General features: G+C 36.4%; 2 protein-coding genes across 6 annotated transcripts in view; one reads left to right on the forward strand and one right to left on the reverse strand.

Annotated features, from left to right (window-relative positions):
• Positions 1–5442, forward strand: part of BLNK (B cell linker) — an 81983-nt gene extending 76541 nt beyond the window's left edge. For 2 of the 4 annotated variants that reach the window (XM_014858423.3, XM_044753299.2), the window contains 2 exons: positions 205–360; positions 5056–5442. In XM_014858423.3, the coding sequence (XP_014713909.1) occupies positions 205–360; positions 5056–5175 (276 nt within the window). In that variant the 3' untranslated portion in view covers positions 5176–5442. Of the gene's footprint in view, positions 1–204; positions 361–1641; positions 3382–5055 lie in introns of those variants that run through there. The other 2 variants (XM_070486321.1, XM_070486315.1) reach the window with 1 other exon arrangement.
• ZNF518A (zinc finger protein 518A) overlaps positions 1–17140 on the reverse strand; it is a 56882-nt gene that overhangs the window by 5802 nt on the left and 33940 nt on the right. The gene's annotated exons all lie outside the window — the stretch shown is intronic.

The raw sequence follows: 17140 nt of genomic DNA on the forward strand, positions 1-17140 counted from the left end.
ACCTCACCCAGGATTTTCTATAAGTATATATTTTACTGAAGTATTTTCTTGGAAAATAATAAAACAAACTCTAATTAATAAAAAAATCATATAAATAAATAATTACCTTTTGAATATAATATAGATATTTTTCATAAACTGATTTCTAACCTGTGGAAATATAAGTACTAGTAACCATAATTATGCTTTCCTTTTAATAAACAGGATGGATCATTTCTTATTCGGAAAAGCTCTGGCCATGATTCCAAACAGCCATATACACTAGTTGTATTCTTTAATAAGCGAGTATATAATATCCCTGTGCGATTTATTGAAGCAACAAAACAGTATGCTTTGGGCAGGAAGAAAAATGGTGAAGAGGTCAGTAATTTGTCTTTTAATCCAATTCTATAACTCTATATTGAGCACAATGGCATCATATTGTATTAGGTGCTAGAGATGAGAAGAAAGGATGCAAGAATATTTGGTACAAGGCTTGCATACATGTCGTAAATAGAGGACAAGATAAAATAATATGTTCAGGCCATATATTCTATGAGAGAACAGAAAGGACTTAAGACTCACATGATGTGAAGGCTACATCTTAGTCCTTTTATCCTGTTACTTAGGGGGATCAGTCTGATTCAGTGTTTCAGTCCAGGGGGACATAGAAATCAAGGTTGAAACGTCAAGTAGAATTAATGTTGTAAGAATCAAGGTCAGTGTTCAGAGCTCCTAAGTTAAGAACTAGGATCTCAGCTCAAGTACAAAGGTAGATTACCAGGTAAGGATCAGAGGAGATGCAGAAACTTGAGTTGAAAAATTAGACTATAGCCCTTGGACCAAAATGAGCTTTTGGGTCTGCAGCAAGAAAAAAGCATTACAATAGGTCTTGAATATTAACCAAACATGAATATAAACTCCTTTTTAATCTGTACCAAACTCAGTGTTTACCATATCTCCATTTAGCCAGCTTGTTCATATAAGTGAGCCCTGAAACATGGGCTGGAGTAATCCATGAATGGTCAGAAAGGGAGTGATATTTATTCTGTTCTTGAGTGATGCCTTGAATTTGAATAGGTAGAATGAAGGTTGGAGGAGATGAGACGGAGAAAAGTGAAAAGAACACTCTAAGCAGAGAAAATAGCATTTAAAAAGTTCAAGTTAAGAAATACTTATTTTCAATACTCCTTCAGAAAGAACTACATCCATTCCAGACCCAGCACTAGGTAGAAAGTGTTTGAATTGTTAAAAAGTGTCATAATTGCTGAAGTGTCTGTCTTCTCCACTAGATGAGGCCAGGTCCTAGACTATGTCTTGTTCATCTCTGTATTTCCAGAACCATAGCACAATAGCTGCTTTCAGTGGATGCTTGATAAGCACTTATTAAGTGAATGAATTGATTTGTTGATTGAAGCATTTGTAAAACAAACTGATAAGATCGTGTGTCAATGAGTGTGCTCTTTATTTTGCTTTTTTAAAAAAATTGTGGTAAAAAACACATACCATAAAGCTTACCATATTAACTATTTTAAGTGTACAGTTTAGTAGTGTTAAGTATATTTACAATGTTGTGAAACAGATCTCCAGAAGTTTTTCATCTTGCATATCTGAAACTCTATACTCGTTGAACAATAACTCCTCTTTGTCCATTCCCCCCAGCTGGCAACCACCATTCTGCTTTCTATGAATTTGACAACTATAGATGCTTCATATAAGCGGGATCATACAAAGTTTGTGTTTTTTGATTGGCTTATTTCATGTCGCACAATATATCCTCAAGGTTCATCCACATTGTAGCATGTGGCAGGATTTCTTTCCTTTTTGAGGCTGTGTAGTATTCCAGTGTATTATATACCACAATCTGTTTATCCATTCATCTATTGGTGGACATTTGGGTTGCTTCTACCTCTTGGCTATTGTAAATAGTGCTGCTATTAACATGAGTGTACAATATCTCTTTGAGATCCTGCTTTCAATTCTTCTGGATATATATCTAGAAGTGGGATTGCTGGATCATATGATAGTTCTAGTTTTAATTTTTTGAGGAACCACCATATTGTTTCCCATAGTGATTGCATCATTTTACAACCCTACCAACAGTGCACAAGTGTTCCAACTTTTCCACATCCCTGCCAACACTTGTTATTTTCTGGGTTTTTAAAATAGTACCTATCCTAATGGGTGAGAGGTGATATCTCATTGTGGTTTTGATTTGCATTTCTCTGAGGATTAGTGATGTTGAGCATCTTTTCATACGCTTGTTGGCCATTTGTATGTTATCTTTGGAGAAATGTCTATTCAAGTCCTTTGCCCATTTTAAAATCAAGTTATTTGATCTTTTGTTGTGAGCTGTAGGAATCCTTTATATATTCTGGATATTAACCCCTTATCAGATATATGATTTGCAAACATTTTCCCCCATTCCATAGGTTGGCTTTTCACTCCATTGATTGTGACCTTAGATGAACAAAAGTTTTTAAGTTTGATGTAGTCCTATTTATTTTTGTTTTTGTTGCCTGTGCTTTTGGTGTCATATTCAAGAAATTATTGCCAAATATAATCTCATGAAGCTTTTCCCCTATGTTTTCTTCTAGGAGTTTTATAGTTTGGGGTTTTGTTTTGCTTTTAATAAAGTTTCAGATAGTTAGAAAATGCAAAACTCTTAAATATGAAAACCTGAAACACTGATCAAGACCAAACTTGGGTTTTAAAATATAGATTGATTATCATTTAACATCAGTTAAACTTTAACAGAACTGTCTGCTTTTCCCTCCTCACAAAAACCTTCTTTCTCACTGAAACCTTTATCTGACAAATCATTTTAAAATAATGCTCTTCAGTAGTAATCAGTAGTAGGAAATGGTGCTGATCTCAGTAGGACAGAGTGACTTTGGATGGATGGTTTCATTCTAAAGACTCCTCACGGCTCCAGTACTTATATGAGAGGCTTAAGGGTAGATGAGGGAGCTGTCCCGTTTAGAGGTCCTGAAATTCTCTCATATAAATTTTGAGCTCTCAGACGGCCTCTGGACTTCTTTGTCCTGCTAGGAAACTCTGGTAAACAGGGATTCCTCTTGGCCTAAATAATCTTCAACCCTACCTCAGAATGAATAGATCAGAACTTCACCCCACTCCCCACATATGCAGCCTATGAATACCAAATTAAATAGTATATTATTATAATGGCACCAGGAAGTCCTAATAGAGTCTATTAAAACTCTTACTTAAATTATTTATCATAGAAAGATTATTTCTCCCATATACTGAATATTTTAATGGAAAATGAAAATTTTGGTAACATGATGTCAATTATGTGGATATTTTGAAAAGTCTGTTTGTCTGTATTTGTGTTTGCATGTAAGTGGGTAGAAAAAATAAACAATTGATTAACTGTTTAACTCTTTTATGCAACTGTTTTGGCATTATGTAGACATAGTATTGAGTAATTTTATAGCTTTCACATCTGTTTGCTTTATTTTATTGACTATGAGACTTTGAGTTATCAAACAAGTTATTTTTCTGTGCATGTATGAATATCTCAAATATACTGAATTAGTGTAGAGGGGGAAAAAAAGAGCACTGAGGGGAAACTGCAACTAACTTATGCCCAATTCTTCATCCAAAATAATCACAAATATGCCTCAACTCCACTCCCTACCTCAAACATTTCAATCCTCAAGCACTGCAACAAAGCAAAACTCAAAAATATGCAGGGACTAGAAGGACAAAATGAGATGTTTGTTTGCATAAATATAGCAACTCTCTCCTATGTTTGCTGGGTTCAAAGCACACTTTTTCACTTGGAATCCACTTCAAAGAGATTGCGCTATTTCATTTCCTGATTCTTTAGTCCATCAATTTAACTTCCAGTTGCATTCAGTTTAGCAACATGCTATGCCAAACAAACAGAATGAATGTCTTTATATCATAAAAGAACTTCAATGGCAATTGCAAGAGGGCTGAATGATTGAAGAGAAAGAAAGATGTAAAGACTAAAGGTATTTGAAGGTCCCTGTGTCTCACCTCTCCTCCGTGACCTAATATTCAGATAGCCAATTATCTAAAAGACAAGTGGTATTTCATTTTAAAAGCTTGACCAGTATTCTGAATACTTTACTTTATTCAATACGTAGAAATTTGGAAGCTACCCAAATAATTAATAAAGACAAAGAGATTTTTATTCCAGATGTTTGTCTTTATATGAAAAATTAAAAGACAAAAAAATCAATTTGTGATAATTGCTAAATTTATGGCACTGTTGCAAAACAATTACGACTTTTTAAAAAATGACTCTGGATGCATTTATTTAATGATTGTGAGCCTGTAACACTTTTGTATAATCTATGCATTTTATTTCATGGTCTGTGTTAGATTTATTTTATCTTTCATTTTAAACATTGATCATTTTTTCAGAAAAAAATTGTGATAACCTTAAATTAAAACCCATAGACAATAGAAATTAATATGTGGAAAAATACATATGTATGATAAGAGCCTACCATGAAATTCTATTATTAATTAGGCACCAATTTAGCTCTAAACTTACTGGGAGCCAAAGCAAAAATAGAAATGTGAGGGTTTATAAAGTTTTCCTTATTTATTCAAAAAAGAAAATGAAAACAAACATGAATTAACTGGGAAATAACTCTGTCCTCACATGAAATTCTAAGGTTAATTTTTCCATCAGTCCTTGTATCTAAGACTTGTGCAACATACCAGATAATCTATGTTTTGTAAAGAATGTAGAGAAATTCAATGTATAACAGTTTTATAACTGACACTAAATAAAAAACAAAATATTAAAATATTACATCATAATTCAATGGAGAAATTTCTCTAAGTAGTTACATGAATTGAGCTGTCAGTTGTACTTTTAGTCTTACTGTATATAGGAGAAGCCAAGGTCTACCACCTTGAAGGTTACAGCCTTTGTTAAATTAGACTTTTTTGGCTAGAATGTCAGCTGGAACCTAGTAATTTTGACTAACCTGAGAAAGTGGGAGAAGATGGGAGGAGTGGAGCTCGAGGTTAACATAAATGCCAATGTATAATTCATCTGTTTTCTTGCTCTAGTACTTTGGAAGTGTTGCTGAAATTATCAAGAATCATCAACATAGTCCCCTGGTTCTTATCGACAGTCAAAATAACACAAAAGATTCCACAAGACTGAAATACGCAGTTAAAGTTTCATAAATTAAAAAAAAAGTCAACATCATTGCTTCAGACATTTCCCCTATTTCTACTTTTGAGAAAAAGTCCCAAAACTTCATATTTTGGATTATGAGCCATCCAGTAATAAAACAGAAGATGGAGGCAGCTATTGAGGTGGTCATCCATTTCTTTATAAGAAGCTCAGACGAACTTGTTCTATTGCCTGACCTGATGAACTGTTAATATCTGGTGAGGTTGACTCATCATGCTACTAATCTCCAAATAAATGTCTTTATTTAAAGTAAACAAGTGTAAAGCATTTTCAGTCATGTAAAAAAATAGGACTCTATTTTCTAAATGAGAAAAGAATACTCTTGGAGAAAACAAAGCTGCTAGAAATTTAAGCCACCACAATGGTCACTGGTGCACTAATGTAACTAGGATGTCTACTGTCAATGCTTGACAATTATGTCTTGGTTAAAATTTTAATGTCTAGAAAATAAAAGATAGGTAATGTATGATGTTTATAAGTACAGATAAGAGGGATGTAATGGTTCCTTTTTGTGAGTGCTCCCAACCACGGGAGATGTATAGAGATATGAATTTTCCAGAAGTTTTTGTCCATGATTATGTTGTTAGCTTTGCTTATTAAATAAAATTATACCCTCTTTGATCTTCATGTCTATTAAATGGACCCTAAACTTGATATGAGGTTTAAAGTGGGATGAGAGCAAAACTAGACTAAAAGCCTAGGGAAACACCCCACAGAACAAGAGCAGAAAAACAGACATTGATGAACACTAAGGAATAAGAGAGATACCATTGTGAGCAGCCATATCCAAGAGCTTAGATCACCCCATAAATGTATTATACTTTGTCATATCAAAGCTTTTTATTCTACTATGTATACTTTAGACAACACTGAAATGATAAACAACTAATTAAGATAAATCTAATAATTAAATGAGGAACGTACTTGATCACTGAATAAGATCCCAGTCTCTAAAAGGATTTTGAAAGGCTAGAGGCTAATGATTTCAGAATAACTCACAGACTCACTTGTTAAGATAATTGTAATTTTAAATGTCACATACTTTCATGATTACTATTTATGTTATGGGTTGAATTATTTCCCCTCAAAAAAGGTATGTTGAATTCCTAACCCTCTGTACCTCAGAATGTGACCTTCTGGGGTCTTTACAGTTGTAGTCAAGTTAAGATGAGGTTATCAGGGTGAGCCCTAATACAAAATAAAAGGGGATAATTTGGACACAAACATAGACAAGCACAGGGGGAAGACTATGTGACGAGATACCCAGGGAGAACGACACGTGAAGACAGAGGACCGAAGTGAAGCAGCTGCAGGCCTGAGTGCTGAAGCTTGTCAGTAAACTACCAGAAGCTCGAGTTCAGATTTCTAGCCTCCAGAAGTGTGAACCAATAAATTCCCGGTTTTTTTGTCACCCAATTTGTAGTACTTTATTATGGTAGCCCTTGGAAACTAGTGCAATCCATATACATTTGTGACAATGAAATCAGATATGAATAGGTTTTGGAAATTTTGTATAGAAAGCTTTCTTTCCTTTTAGGAAAACAACGGAATCATTTAGGATGTACTAGAAGAGATAATTCACAATTTAAAGAAAACTGGCTTTATCTTTTGTAAAGCAAAGTATCCATTTGAAGTGTGAAGTATGAGCTTTCTAGTTTATCAGTTTTCCTCAGTGTTATATGGAATTATTTTCTACTTAAGTAAATCCTCACTAATTCCTTCTGCTACATGCCCCTCCCCCCTGCCCCAGCTCATACAAGAGTCCATTAGAGAGTGGCCCTACCTCCTTCTCTAAAAACCCTCCTCTGCAGGTGGTATAGGCTTCTCTATGAGCCTAGAAAAGCTTTCAAGAGATCTCAAAGGCCCTGTCTGTGATTATTTATGCTTGACAAACAATTGGCTTGGCGTAGGGAGATTTTCAGGCAAGCTAGGTGGTGAAATAGGAGTCACTAGTCAAGGAGAAGTACGTTGTGCAGCTGCAGAAGGAAACAAACCACTCCAGTTCCTGTTTTCTGTTTCAACGGTGTTGCAAACTAGATTGCAGCTGCAGTAGGAGGAAGGCTGTTCAAGTTTGTTCAAATGGACAATGGAGATGGGAAGACTAGGCCTGTGGCCATCAGAAGCCTGAATTGTGCTATAACATGTTAGCCAGGGCAATGGTTCAGAGACCCTGCACTTGAGGAGCTAAACCACTCTTACTGCCGCTGTGACAGGCTTGCCTAAAAGGGAGTCCCAGAGAACAGAATGCAGAGATGTAAAGACAAGAGGTGAAGCAGCACATGAGACATGATCTTAAAGCAGGACTGAATGCTTGTCCTTCAAAATGGCCTTAAGATGCCATATAACTCAGCCTCTAGGCAGGGTTGCATGAAAATCACTAAAAGACCTGCCTCCCAGCATAGTTGCACTGAATGCCCTTGGCACTTAGCGGCTGTGTCTAACCACATGGTGAGGCAGTACTGGCTTCAGAGTCATGTCTGAATCTAGAGCGACCACTTATCAGTGTGTTATCAGGCATGTTTCTTACCTCTCTAAGCCTCGGTTTCTACATTTGTAAAATAATATCTTCCTGGTAATGATACAACAGTTAAGATAAGCTAGTTAAATGTTAAGTGCCTGGCATTTAGTTGTGCCTAATAAACATTAATTCCTAGCCCCTTAACCAAAATCGCCTTTGCGGAGATAAAAGGTAGTCTGTGGACAATTCTTCAAACCAATCCACCTATAAGTATTTTTGAGTATTCAATAATTTTAATTGTGTCTCAAGAAAACCCCAAATTTCTCTACATCCATGAGCTATTAATCTTTTAGTTATCACAAAATCCTTTGAGAAACTCATGAGAGCTATGAGCCTTTGCCCCAAAGGAAAAATGCATTTTTGCATACACACAAAATCTCATCAAATTTCATGAGATTCATGGGCTCCTAGGGCCTATGGATGGACCATAGGTCCAAAGATCCAAGGCTAAGGACCTTTGCCCTACATGTTAAATTTTGAGGCATCAAGATGGATACTATTCTACTAAAGACCTGAGTGACCCTAAAAGTAACTCCCATTAGCCGAGAAGCAGGATACCTCTGTGATTTAGTGCGAGGGCTTGAGAGTGAGTTGCTTTAATCTCTGCTTCTAATCCAAGGCCCACCAATAACAGACTGTATGAACTTGGGCAAGTTATTCGTCTTGGTTTCCTCATTTGTAAAACGGAGATGATAATGGACCCTATTTTATGGGGTTGTTCAATGACTGCATTAAATATTGTAAAAGTTCAAAGTGTTAATTATTTTTCTTTCATTCAGCCAGTCAACACTTATTGAGCCTGCTGGATTTCTGTCAGTGTGTATGTCAGGCAGACGAAATGCATAAATAATCTCAAGTCCTTGAATGTATCCTAATAGCCACTCAAAAATCTTTTAAAATCAGAGTTATTTTATAAAAAATATCAAACAGAACTTTTATCCAGGACGATTATTGTACTTAAAATAATGGCATACAATTAGAATAACCTGGAAGAAAAAATATATATAAGTAGAATGAAAGTCCCTATCTAAAGCACTCACCTGTTATCTCAAGTGCCATTTCTCACCCTTTTCTTCCCAGAGAAATGTAGAACTTTTTAAATCTCACTTCTTATCTTTTCTCATCTATAATTGGGCCATTTCAGCCTAGGTTTTACTCCTGCTGGGCCCTGTCCCTTACGCTATACAATCTTGCACAAAGTACTCAATGAACTTGTTTTTTCATTTACCTTGCAGAGTTTTTATGAGAATAATATATACAAATACCTAGATCATAGTAGGTCTCAACAAATGGTATCACCATAGCTGAAGCTCAAATACCCTACTTGTAAGTCTAGAGGCAAAGGACACTATTTGAATATTATTGCAGTAAATCTGTTGTGGAAAGATGCAGGCCTAACTTGTGGTAGTGACCAGGGCCCTATAAAGGAAATGCCTAAGGATTAACACAGGAAAATTAACTGACTGCATATGGGGGATAGAGGAGAAATATGAGTTCATACTGAGTCCATTGTTTCAAGCTTGGATAACTGGAAGTGCATCTGAACAAGGGAGAAAAGTCTGGAGGGAGAGCTGATCTATGTTACATTCTTGACCATGTAGTTCTAAGATAAGACTCTCAAGGGCAATTCATTGAGTAGGATATCAGAACAAGTCAGAAGACTTTTATGCACACACAGAGTCACTAATATGAGGTAAAGTTATTGTGTTGGTCTGGCAAGAAATTTTAGAAGGTATCCTTCTGGAGGCTGGGGCATTACAAGAACTGTACTAAATGTTAAGATGATACTGATTATTCTACATTTTTGTTTGGTTTTCACTATGACATAAAGAAGTAGTGTTCTGTGAAGATTATTCTGACAGTAAAGGAGTGCAGTTGAAAATGGAGAGGCTGGAGGCAGATAGAGCGGCCATTGGATTAACCTAGGCCTAAAGTGCTGAGGCTCCAGACTAGCATGATGGCATCAAGAAGGGAAAGAAAGGAAAATCTAGAAAAGGACATTCCAGGACTTGAAGGTCAACATAATGTTTCTGAGATTTATCCATATTATGTGTATCACTAGTTGTTCTTTTTCATTGCTGAGTAGTATTCCATTATATAGATACACATTGATGTGTTTTTCCATTCACTCATTGATAGGAATTTGATTGCTTCTAGTTTGGGGTTGAATGATTGCAGTTGCTATGAACATTTGTGTGGAAGTCTTTGTGTGAACATATGTCTTCATTCCTCTTGGGTAAACACCTAGAAGTAGTAAGCCTGGGTCACATGGAAAGTGTATGTTTAACTTTGTAAGAAACTGCCAGAATGTTTCCAAAGTGGACGTACCTTTTTACAAGGACACCAGCAATGTATAAGATTTCAGTTGGTCCACACTCTAATCAGCACTTGATAGGGTCAGTCTCATAATTTTAGTCATTCTAGTAGGTATACAGTAGTATCCTGTTGTGGTTTTAATTTGCGTTTTCTTGATGACTAGTGATATTGAACATCTTTTTAAGTGCATGTATCTCCTTTTTTGAAGTGTCTGTTCAAATCTTTTGCCCATTTTAAAAACTGAGTTGTCTTCTTTTTACTAAATTGTAAGAATACTTTATATATTCTGGATACAAGTCCCTTGACAACTGTGTGTATCATGAATATTTTATTTTGCTTTCCTGGAGTAAATCCTATTTGACCATGATTTATCATCCATTTTATATACTGCTGGATTTGATTTCTATACAGTATTAAGGATTTTTGCATATACATTTATAAAGGACATTGGTTTATAGTGTTCTTTTCATAAAGTGTCTTTGACAGGTTTTAGTGTCAGGGTAATGTTGGACTCATACGACGACATGGAAAATATTCCCTTCTCTGTTTTCTGAAAGAATGCATATAGCATTGATGTTATTTCTTCCTAACATGTTTGATAGAATTCACCAATCAGGCCATGTGGGCTGGTGTTTTCTTTGTGTGAAGGTTTTTAATTATGAATTCAATTTCTGTAATAGATATAGGCTATTGAGACTTTCTGTTTTTTCTGTGTGTTTTGTTAATTTGCATCTTTAAAGGAATTTATCTAATTCAACTAGAATACTAAATTTACTGGCATAGAGTTAATAATAATATTCTCATATAATCTGCTTAAGATCTATGGAATTTGTAGTAATGTCCCTCTTTCACTTCTGATGTGGGTAACATATATATCTTCTCTCTTTTATTCTTGATCAGTCTAGCTAAAGGTTTATCAATTTTATGATCTTTCCAAAGAATCAGGTTTGGGTTTCATTCATTTTTCTCTGTTGTTTGTTTGTTTTCTATTCATTGATTTCCAGAGATACCTTTATTATTTCCTTCCTTCTACTTACTTTGGGTTTAATTTTCTCTTCTTTACATACTTTCTTAAGACAGGAGCTTACATAATTTAATTTAAACATTTATTATTTTCTAATATAAGTATTTCAAGCTGAAATGTTCCTTCCAAGCACAGCTTCAGAACATCCCACAAATTATAATATAGTTTTCTCATTTTCATTCTGTTCAAAATATTTTCAAATTCCCCTGTGATTTTTTTCTTTAACCTATTGCTTAATCAGGAGAATGCTGTTTAATTTCTGAATATTTGGGGACTTTCCAAATCTTTTTCTGAGACTGATTTCTAATTGAATTCTGTTGTAGACAGAAAATATTGTCTGCGTGAATTCAATCCTTTAAATTTATTGAAAATTGTAATGATCTAATGGATATGTACTTGTAATGAAGGTACAGGGTGGAGCGCTCTATAAATGTCATTTAGTTCAAGTTGATTGATAGTGTTGTTCAAGTCTGCTATGTCCTTACTGATTTTTTTTGTTTAGTAGTTCTATCAATTACTGAGAGAGGGTGTTGAAATGTCTATTTATAATTGTGGACTTGTGATTTCTCTTTGTAATTCTGTCAGCTTTGTTTCATATATTTTGAAGCTTTGGTATTATGTACTTAGACCTTTAGGATTGCTATATCTTCTTAATGAACAGATCTCTTTATCATTATGAATTATTGCTCTTCATCCCTAGTATGATTTTTTGTTCTGAAGTCTACATAATTTTATCCTCTCTAGTGATTTCTGACTTATAATTGGAGTGTTTATACCATTTACATTTAATGTAATTATTGATATGATTGGGCTTAAATCTACTGTCTCTATTTGTTTTCTATATTATCCCACCTGTTTTTCCTGTTTTTTCTGCCTTCTTGTAGTTGAGGTTTTAAAAAATCTATTCTATCTTCACTATTGACTTATTAGCTACATTTATTTTTTGTTATTTTTTAATGGTTTCTCTAGGGTTTATAATATACATCTTTTACTTATCATAGTCTGTCTTCAGGTACAACAGTGTACCACCATTCCCCCTTCTCTGCCTTTGTGCTACTGTTAAACATTTTTACTTATACATGTTATAAACACTATATGTTATTTTTGCTTTCAATGTTTAATTGTCCATAAAAGAAATTAAACAAAGAAGAAGTCTTTTATATTTATTTGTTTACTCACCATTTCCAGTGCTCTTAATTCTTTTGAGTAGATCAAATATCCATCTGGTATCATTTTTCTTCCACCTGAAGAATTTCTTTTAATGTTTCAGATAGTGCAATTTTGCTGGTGATGACTTATCTTAGATAGCTCTAATGCAAAACTGTCTTTGTTTTATCTTCATTTTTGAAGGATAATTTCATTAGATAAAGAATTCTAGGATGACCTTTTTTTGAGGGCGGGGTGGTGAGGAAGATTATCCCTGAGCTAACATCTATGCCAATCTTCCTCTATTTTGTATGTGGGATGCCACCACAGCATGGCTTGATGAGGGGTGTGTAGGTCTCTGTCTGGGATCTGAACCTGTGAACCCTGGGCCATTGAAGTGGAGTGTGTGAGATTAACCACTATGCCACTGAGCCAGCCCCAAGAATGACTTCTTTTTCCCTTCAGTACTTTAAAGATATCATTCCACTGTCTTCTGGCTTGCGTAGTTTCTGATGACAAGTCTACAATAATTCTTATCTTTGATTTTCAGTACATAGTGAGTGCTTTTCTCTGGCTGCTGTTAATATTTCCTCTTTATCACTTGTGATTATGAGTGTGATTATGATGTGTCTTAGTATGGTTTTCTTTGTGCTTTTCCTGCTTGAGCTTCATGTTCCTTCTTGGATATTTAGATTTATAGTTTTCATCAAATTTAGAAAAAAATTTCAATCATTATTCTTTCAAATATTTTTTCTATCCTTCTCCTCCTCCCCTTCTGGAACTCCAGTTACATGAATGTTGCACTACTTGATACTGCCTCATGTTGTGGCAGCCATGGAGGTACACTGTTTGGATCTCCCATCAGGAAAAATCTTGGCATTCAGCTGTGAGGAGTGCAATTAGCTGTCAGCCTTAGCTGTTAGTGCCTTCAGAATCTACCTGGGGTTGTGGGCCAACTCTATGCTCTTCCTAGGCAGCCTTCAGTCTGTCCATTTCTACCCAACATGGAACTCCTCCAAAGGACAGTCTTCGACCTGAAGCATCTATTGCGTTGGCTGACTTTGTCAGTGATGCATAGTAATCTGAGGCTCTCTATACACAATCCTGCTTCCATTCACCAACCTTTTTCTTTTACCAGTATCAGATCTATATTGTGGTCTGAAGGCTTTTCTCACTCAGTCTTGCTGCCTCCTTTGTAATCTTCCCCAGGCATTACTGCTCAATAAACATTTTGCCCTCTAAACTCTATTTCAGCATCTTCTCCCCAGAAAAAACAACTGACAGAGTTAGTACAAGGAGTAGTCCAATAAAGTAGGCAGTAAGATGGGGTCTTTGGACCAGATTACTCATCACCTAGCTGACAATAAGGACCCCATCTTGGGGATATTTGAGGCATGGACCATTCTTGGTACAAAGTGGTGACCCAATTGGTAACCTCCTGCAGTAGAAGAGAATAAAAAGCTGAAGACCAAATTCAGGATTTAATAGAGTTGCTGAGCTTCAAAGATAATTTAATGCTAAACCAAGACAGGTCTGTTATGCCAAGGTCAGAGTCCTAGTTCAGAAAAACCTGGAATGGGATTCAGATAGGATGAGTAAATCTTGTGATGAATGGTGATGAATCCATCATTGGTAGTGAATGCCACCAATTATCTGGCTTCTAAGACTCTTCTGAACCCTCAGAGTCTAGAGAGGTGCCTGCTCTCATTAAGAACTAGCACTCTGCCTGTGTAAGAAGACATTGCAGAGGCCTCTCTCCTGCAAGACAACAGAAATCCCTCTCAGGAAATGCCACCACCTCCTGTCCTGGCTGCTAGGCCAATAACTAAAGATAAATTTCAGGAGTTGGCCCCATGGCCTAGTGGTGAAGTTCGGTGCTCTGCACTTCGGTGGCCTGAGTTCAGTTCCTGAGCATGGACCTACACCACTCATCAGCGGCCATGTTGTGGTGGCGACTCACATACAAAATAGAGGAAGATTGGCACAGATGTTAGCTCAGGACAAATCTTCCTCAGGAAAAAAAATCAAAGCATGAACTGGCTATGGATGTGCTAGGCCTGCTGAGGGAAGAGAAGAATAAATTCTGAAGGATATTGAAGAGTTAGGCACCATATACCAGCAGGATCTGAGGGAGTACTATGGGACTAGATTTTGAGAATGCTTGAGCAAAAGAACCAGAATATAAGACTGGATAAGGAAGAATTTATTAACTTAAGGGCACTTCACAGGATACAGGATTTAACACTCTGGCAAGGATCCTAAGAGATAGTGCACACTCATTAGGTGGCTCCTGGAAGACTAGAGAAAGTGATGTCCTTCACTGATGGAGGCTGAAATGCCTGACTTGCTATGGCTGTAAGTTGAGGAATTAAAAGACTCAGGGAACTGAGCATGCTGGAGTGGATATACTACGTGAGAGCAGAAGACTCACCAGAGAATTATGTTCCAGAGGGCAAGAGAGTTCACCAAGGCCGTCAGAAATGCACTGGTAAGAGGGGAACAAGCATCACTAAGTTCACTGTTGGTCCCGCTCTGCTGGTGAGGGCTAATGGTAGCTGGGGCTAATGCTCATAAACCCTTGCACGCTGATTTATGTATCAGAAGCTGGGGGGCGGGGGTTGGGGGGTGGTCTCGATTATCATAACAATTGGCAAGATCAGGGTGCCAGTCAAGAGAGCTTGACTCACAGAGTTATGGATAAGGTTAACAGAACACAGCTTCCAATGTGGCAGAATATGGGCAGCCAATAAGGGTGCTGCTTAATTTCTGCTTCCAGTGTGGCTTTTTTCCTGTCAGTGGATTGGGGAAGCCCAGTGACAATTACTCTCCAGTGAGTTTCTCAGCCACCTGGCAAGTTACTTTCTGCAGACCAGTTCTGGCCTGTGGCATCCTCCACTGAGCTTTTCTGCCACACTCTAGACCAGTTTCTGCTAACTGGCTCTAGCCCATCAGTGCTTGTCAGTGCATTTTTCTCAGCCACCCTGTAGGCTCCAGCTTGGCCACACCCCCTAGTAAGTTTCTCTGCCACTCAATGGGTCAACTTCCTGCGGGCCAGCTCAAGGCTGCCAGCACCTTCTAGTAGTTTCTTTAACACTCAAAAGGCTGTTTAAAGCAGATCACCTCTAGCTGACCAGCACCCTCCAATGAGTTTCACAGCCACTAAATTAACTACTCCTACAGATTAGCTCAGGTCTGCACCCTCTGGCCAATTTCTTCACTATTAGCAAGCTGAATGTACCTGTGGCAGCTACGACCTCTTCAATAAGGTGTGAATCTCAGACTAGGGGTTGGCAAGCCCTATTCTAAGTGCCTAACTTTTTCCTTCTTTATTATGTCAATCCTAGAAATAGTAGCTGATTCCTGCATTTGCTATTTCTGTATTCCTTAGTATCCAATTTTCCCCTTCTAATAGTTAACCAACTTTTACTAGTTGATAATTTTAATGGCATTATTGAGATATAACTCACATTCTATAAAATTCATTCACTTAAAACTATACAATTCACTGGGTTTTACTATATTCAGAGTTGTGCAACCATCACCACAATCTGTTTAGAATATTCTCACCTCAAAGGAAACTCCATACCGATGAGTCGATACTCTCTATTCTCCACCAACCCCCATCCTAGTCAACCACTAATCTATTTTGTCTCTGTATAGACTTGCATACTCTTGACATTTTATATGAATGGAATCATACAATATGTGGTCTTTTGTCACTGGCTTCTTTCACTTAGCATAATGTTTTCAAGGTTCGTCCATGGTAAAGCCCTGTATCAGTACCCCATTTCTTTTGATTGCTGAACAATATATTATACAGATATACCACATTTTGTTTATCCATTCATCAGTTGATACACATTTGAGTTATTTCTACTTTTTGGCTACTATGGATAATACTGCTATAAACACTTGTGTACAAGTTTTTGAGTGGATGTATGTTTCTCATTTCTTTGGGGTATACATCTAGAAGCGGAATTGTTGTGTCATATGGTAATGATGTTAAAGTTTGAGGAATGCCCAACTGTGACTTTTCCCAAAGTGACTGCACCATTTCACATTCTATCCAACAACGTATGAAAGTTCCAGTTTCTCCACATATCCATCAGCACTTGTTATTATCTGCCTTTTTTATTATACCCATCCTACCAGGTGTGAAGTATTATCTCCTTGGAGTTTTTATTTGCATTTCCCTAATGGCTAAAGATGTTAAGAATCTTTTCATGTAGTTATTAGCTATTGGTTCATCTTCTTTGGAGAAGAGTCTACTCAAATCCTTTGATCATTTTAATTGTCTTTTTATTATTTATTTATAATAAAAATTTATATCTAATCACTTTTATATATTCTGGATGCAATTCCCATATCAGCTGTATGACTTGAAAATATTTTCTGCCATTCTGTGGGTTGTCTTTTCACTTTCTTGAGTTCTTTGAAACACAAAAGCTTTTCATTTTAACAAATTCCACTTTATCTACTTTTTCTTTATTGCTTGTGCATGGTGTGAGGTAGGTATCCAAATGCATTCTTTTGTGTGTGGATATCCAGGTGTCCCAGCAGCATTTGTTAAAAGATTATTTTTTCCACATTGAATTATCTTGGCATTCTGGTCAAAAGTCAATTGACCATAAATGTATGGGTATACTTCTGGACTCTCAATTCTATTTGATTGATCTAGATGTCTATTCTTATGTCAGAACTACATTGTCTTGATTACAGTAGCTTTGCAGTAAGTTCTGAAATTGGAAAATGTGAGTTTTCCAACTTTATTCTTTTCAAAATTGTTTTGGCTATTTTGGATCTCCTAAATTTCCATATGAATTTTATAATCAGCTTGTCAATTTCTGAAAAAAGGCAGCTGGAATTTTGACAGGGATTACACTGAATATGTGGATCAATTTGGGGAGCATTGCCATCTTCACAATATTAAGTCTTCTGATCCATGAATATG

Source organism: Equus asinus, chromosome 2 (assembly GCF_041296235.1).
Source record: "Equus asinus isolate D_3611 breed Donkey chromosome 2, EquAss-T2T_v2, whole genome shotgun sequence".
In the NCBI taxonomy this organism is placed as follows: Eukaryota; Metazoa; Chordata; class Mammalia; order Perissodactyla; family Equidae; genus Equus; species Equus asinus.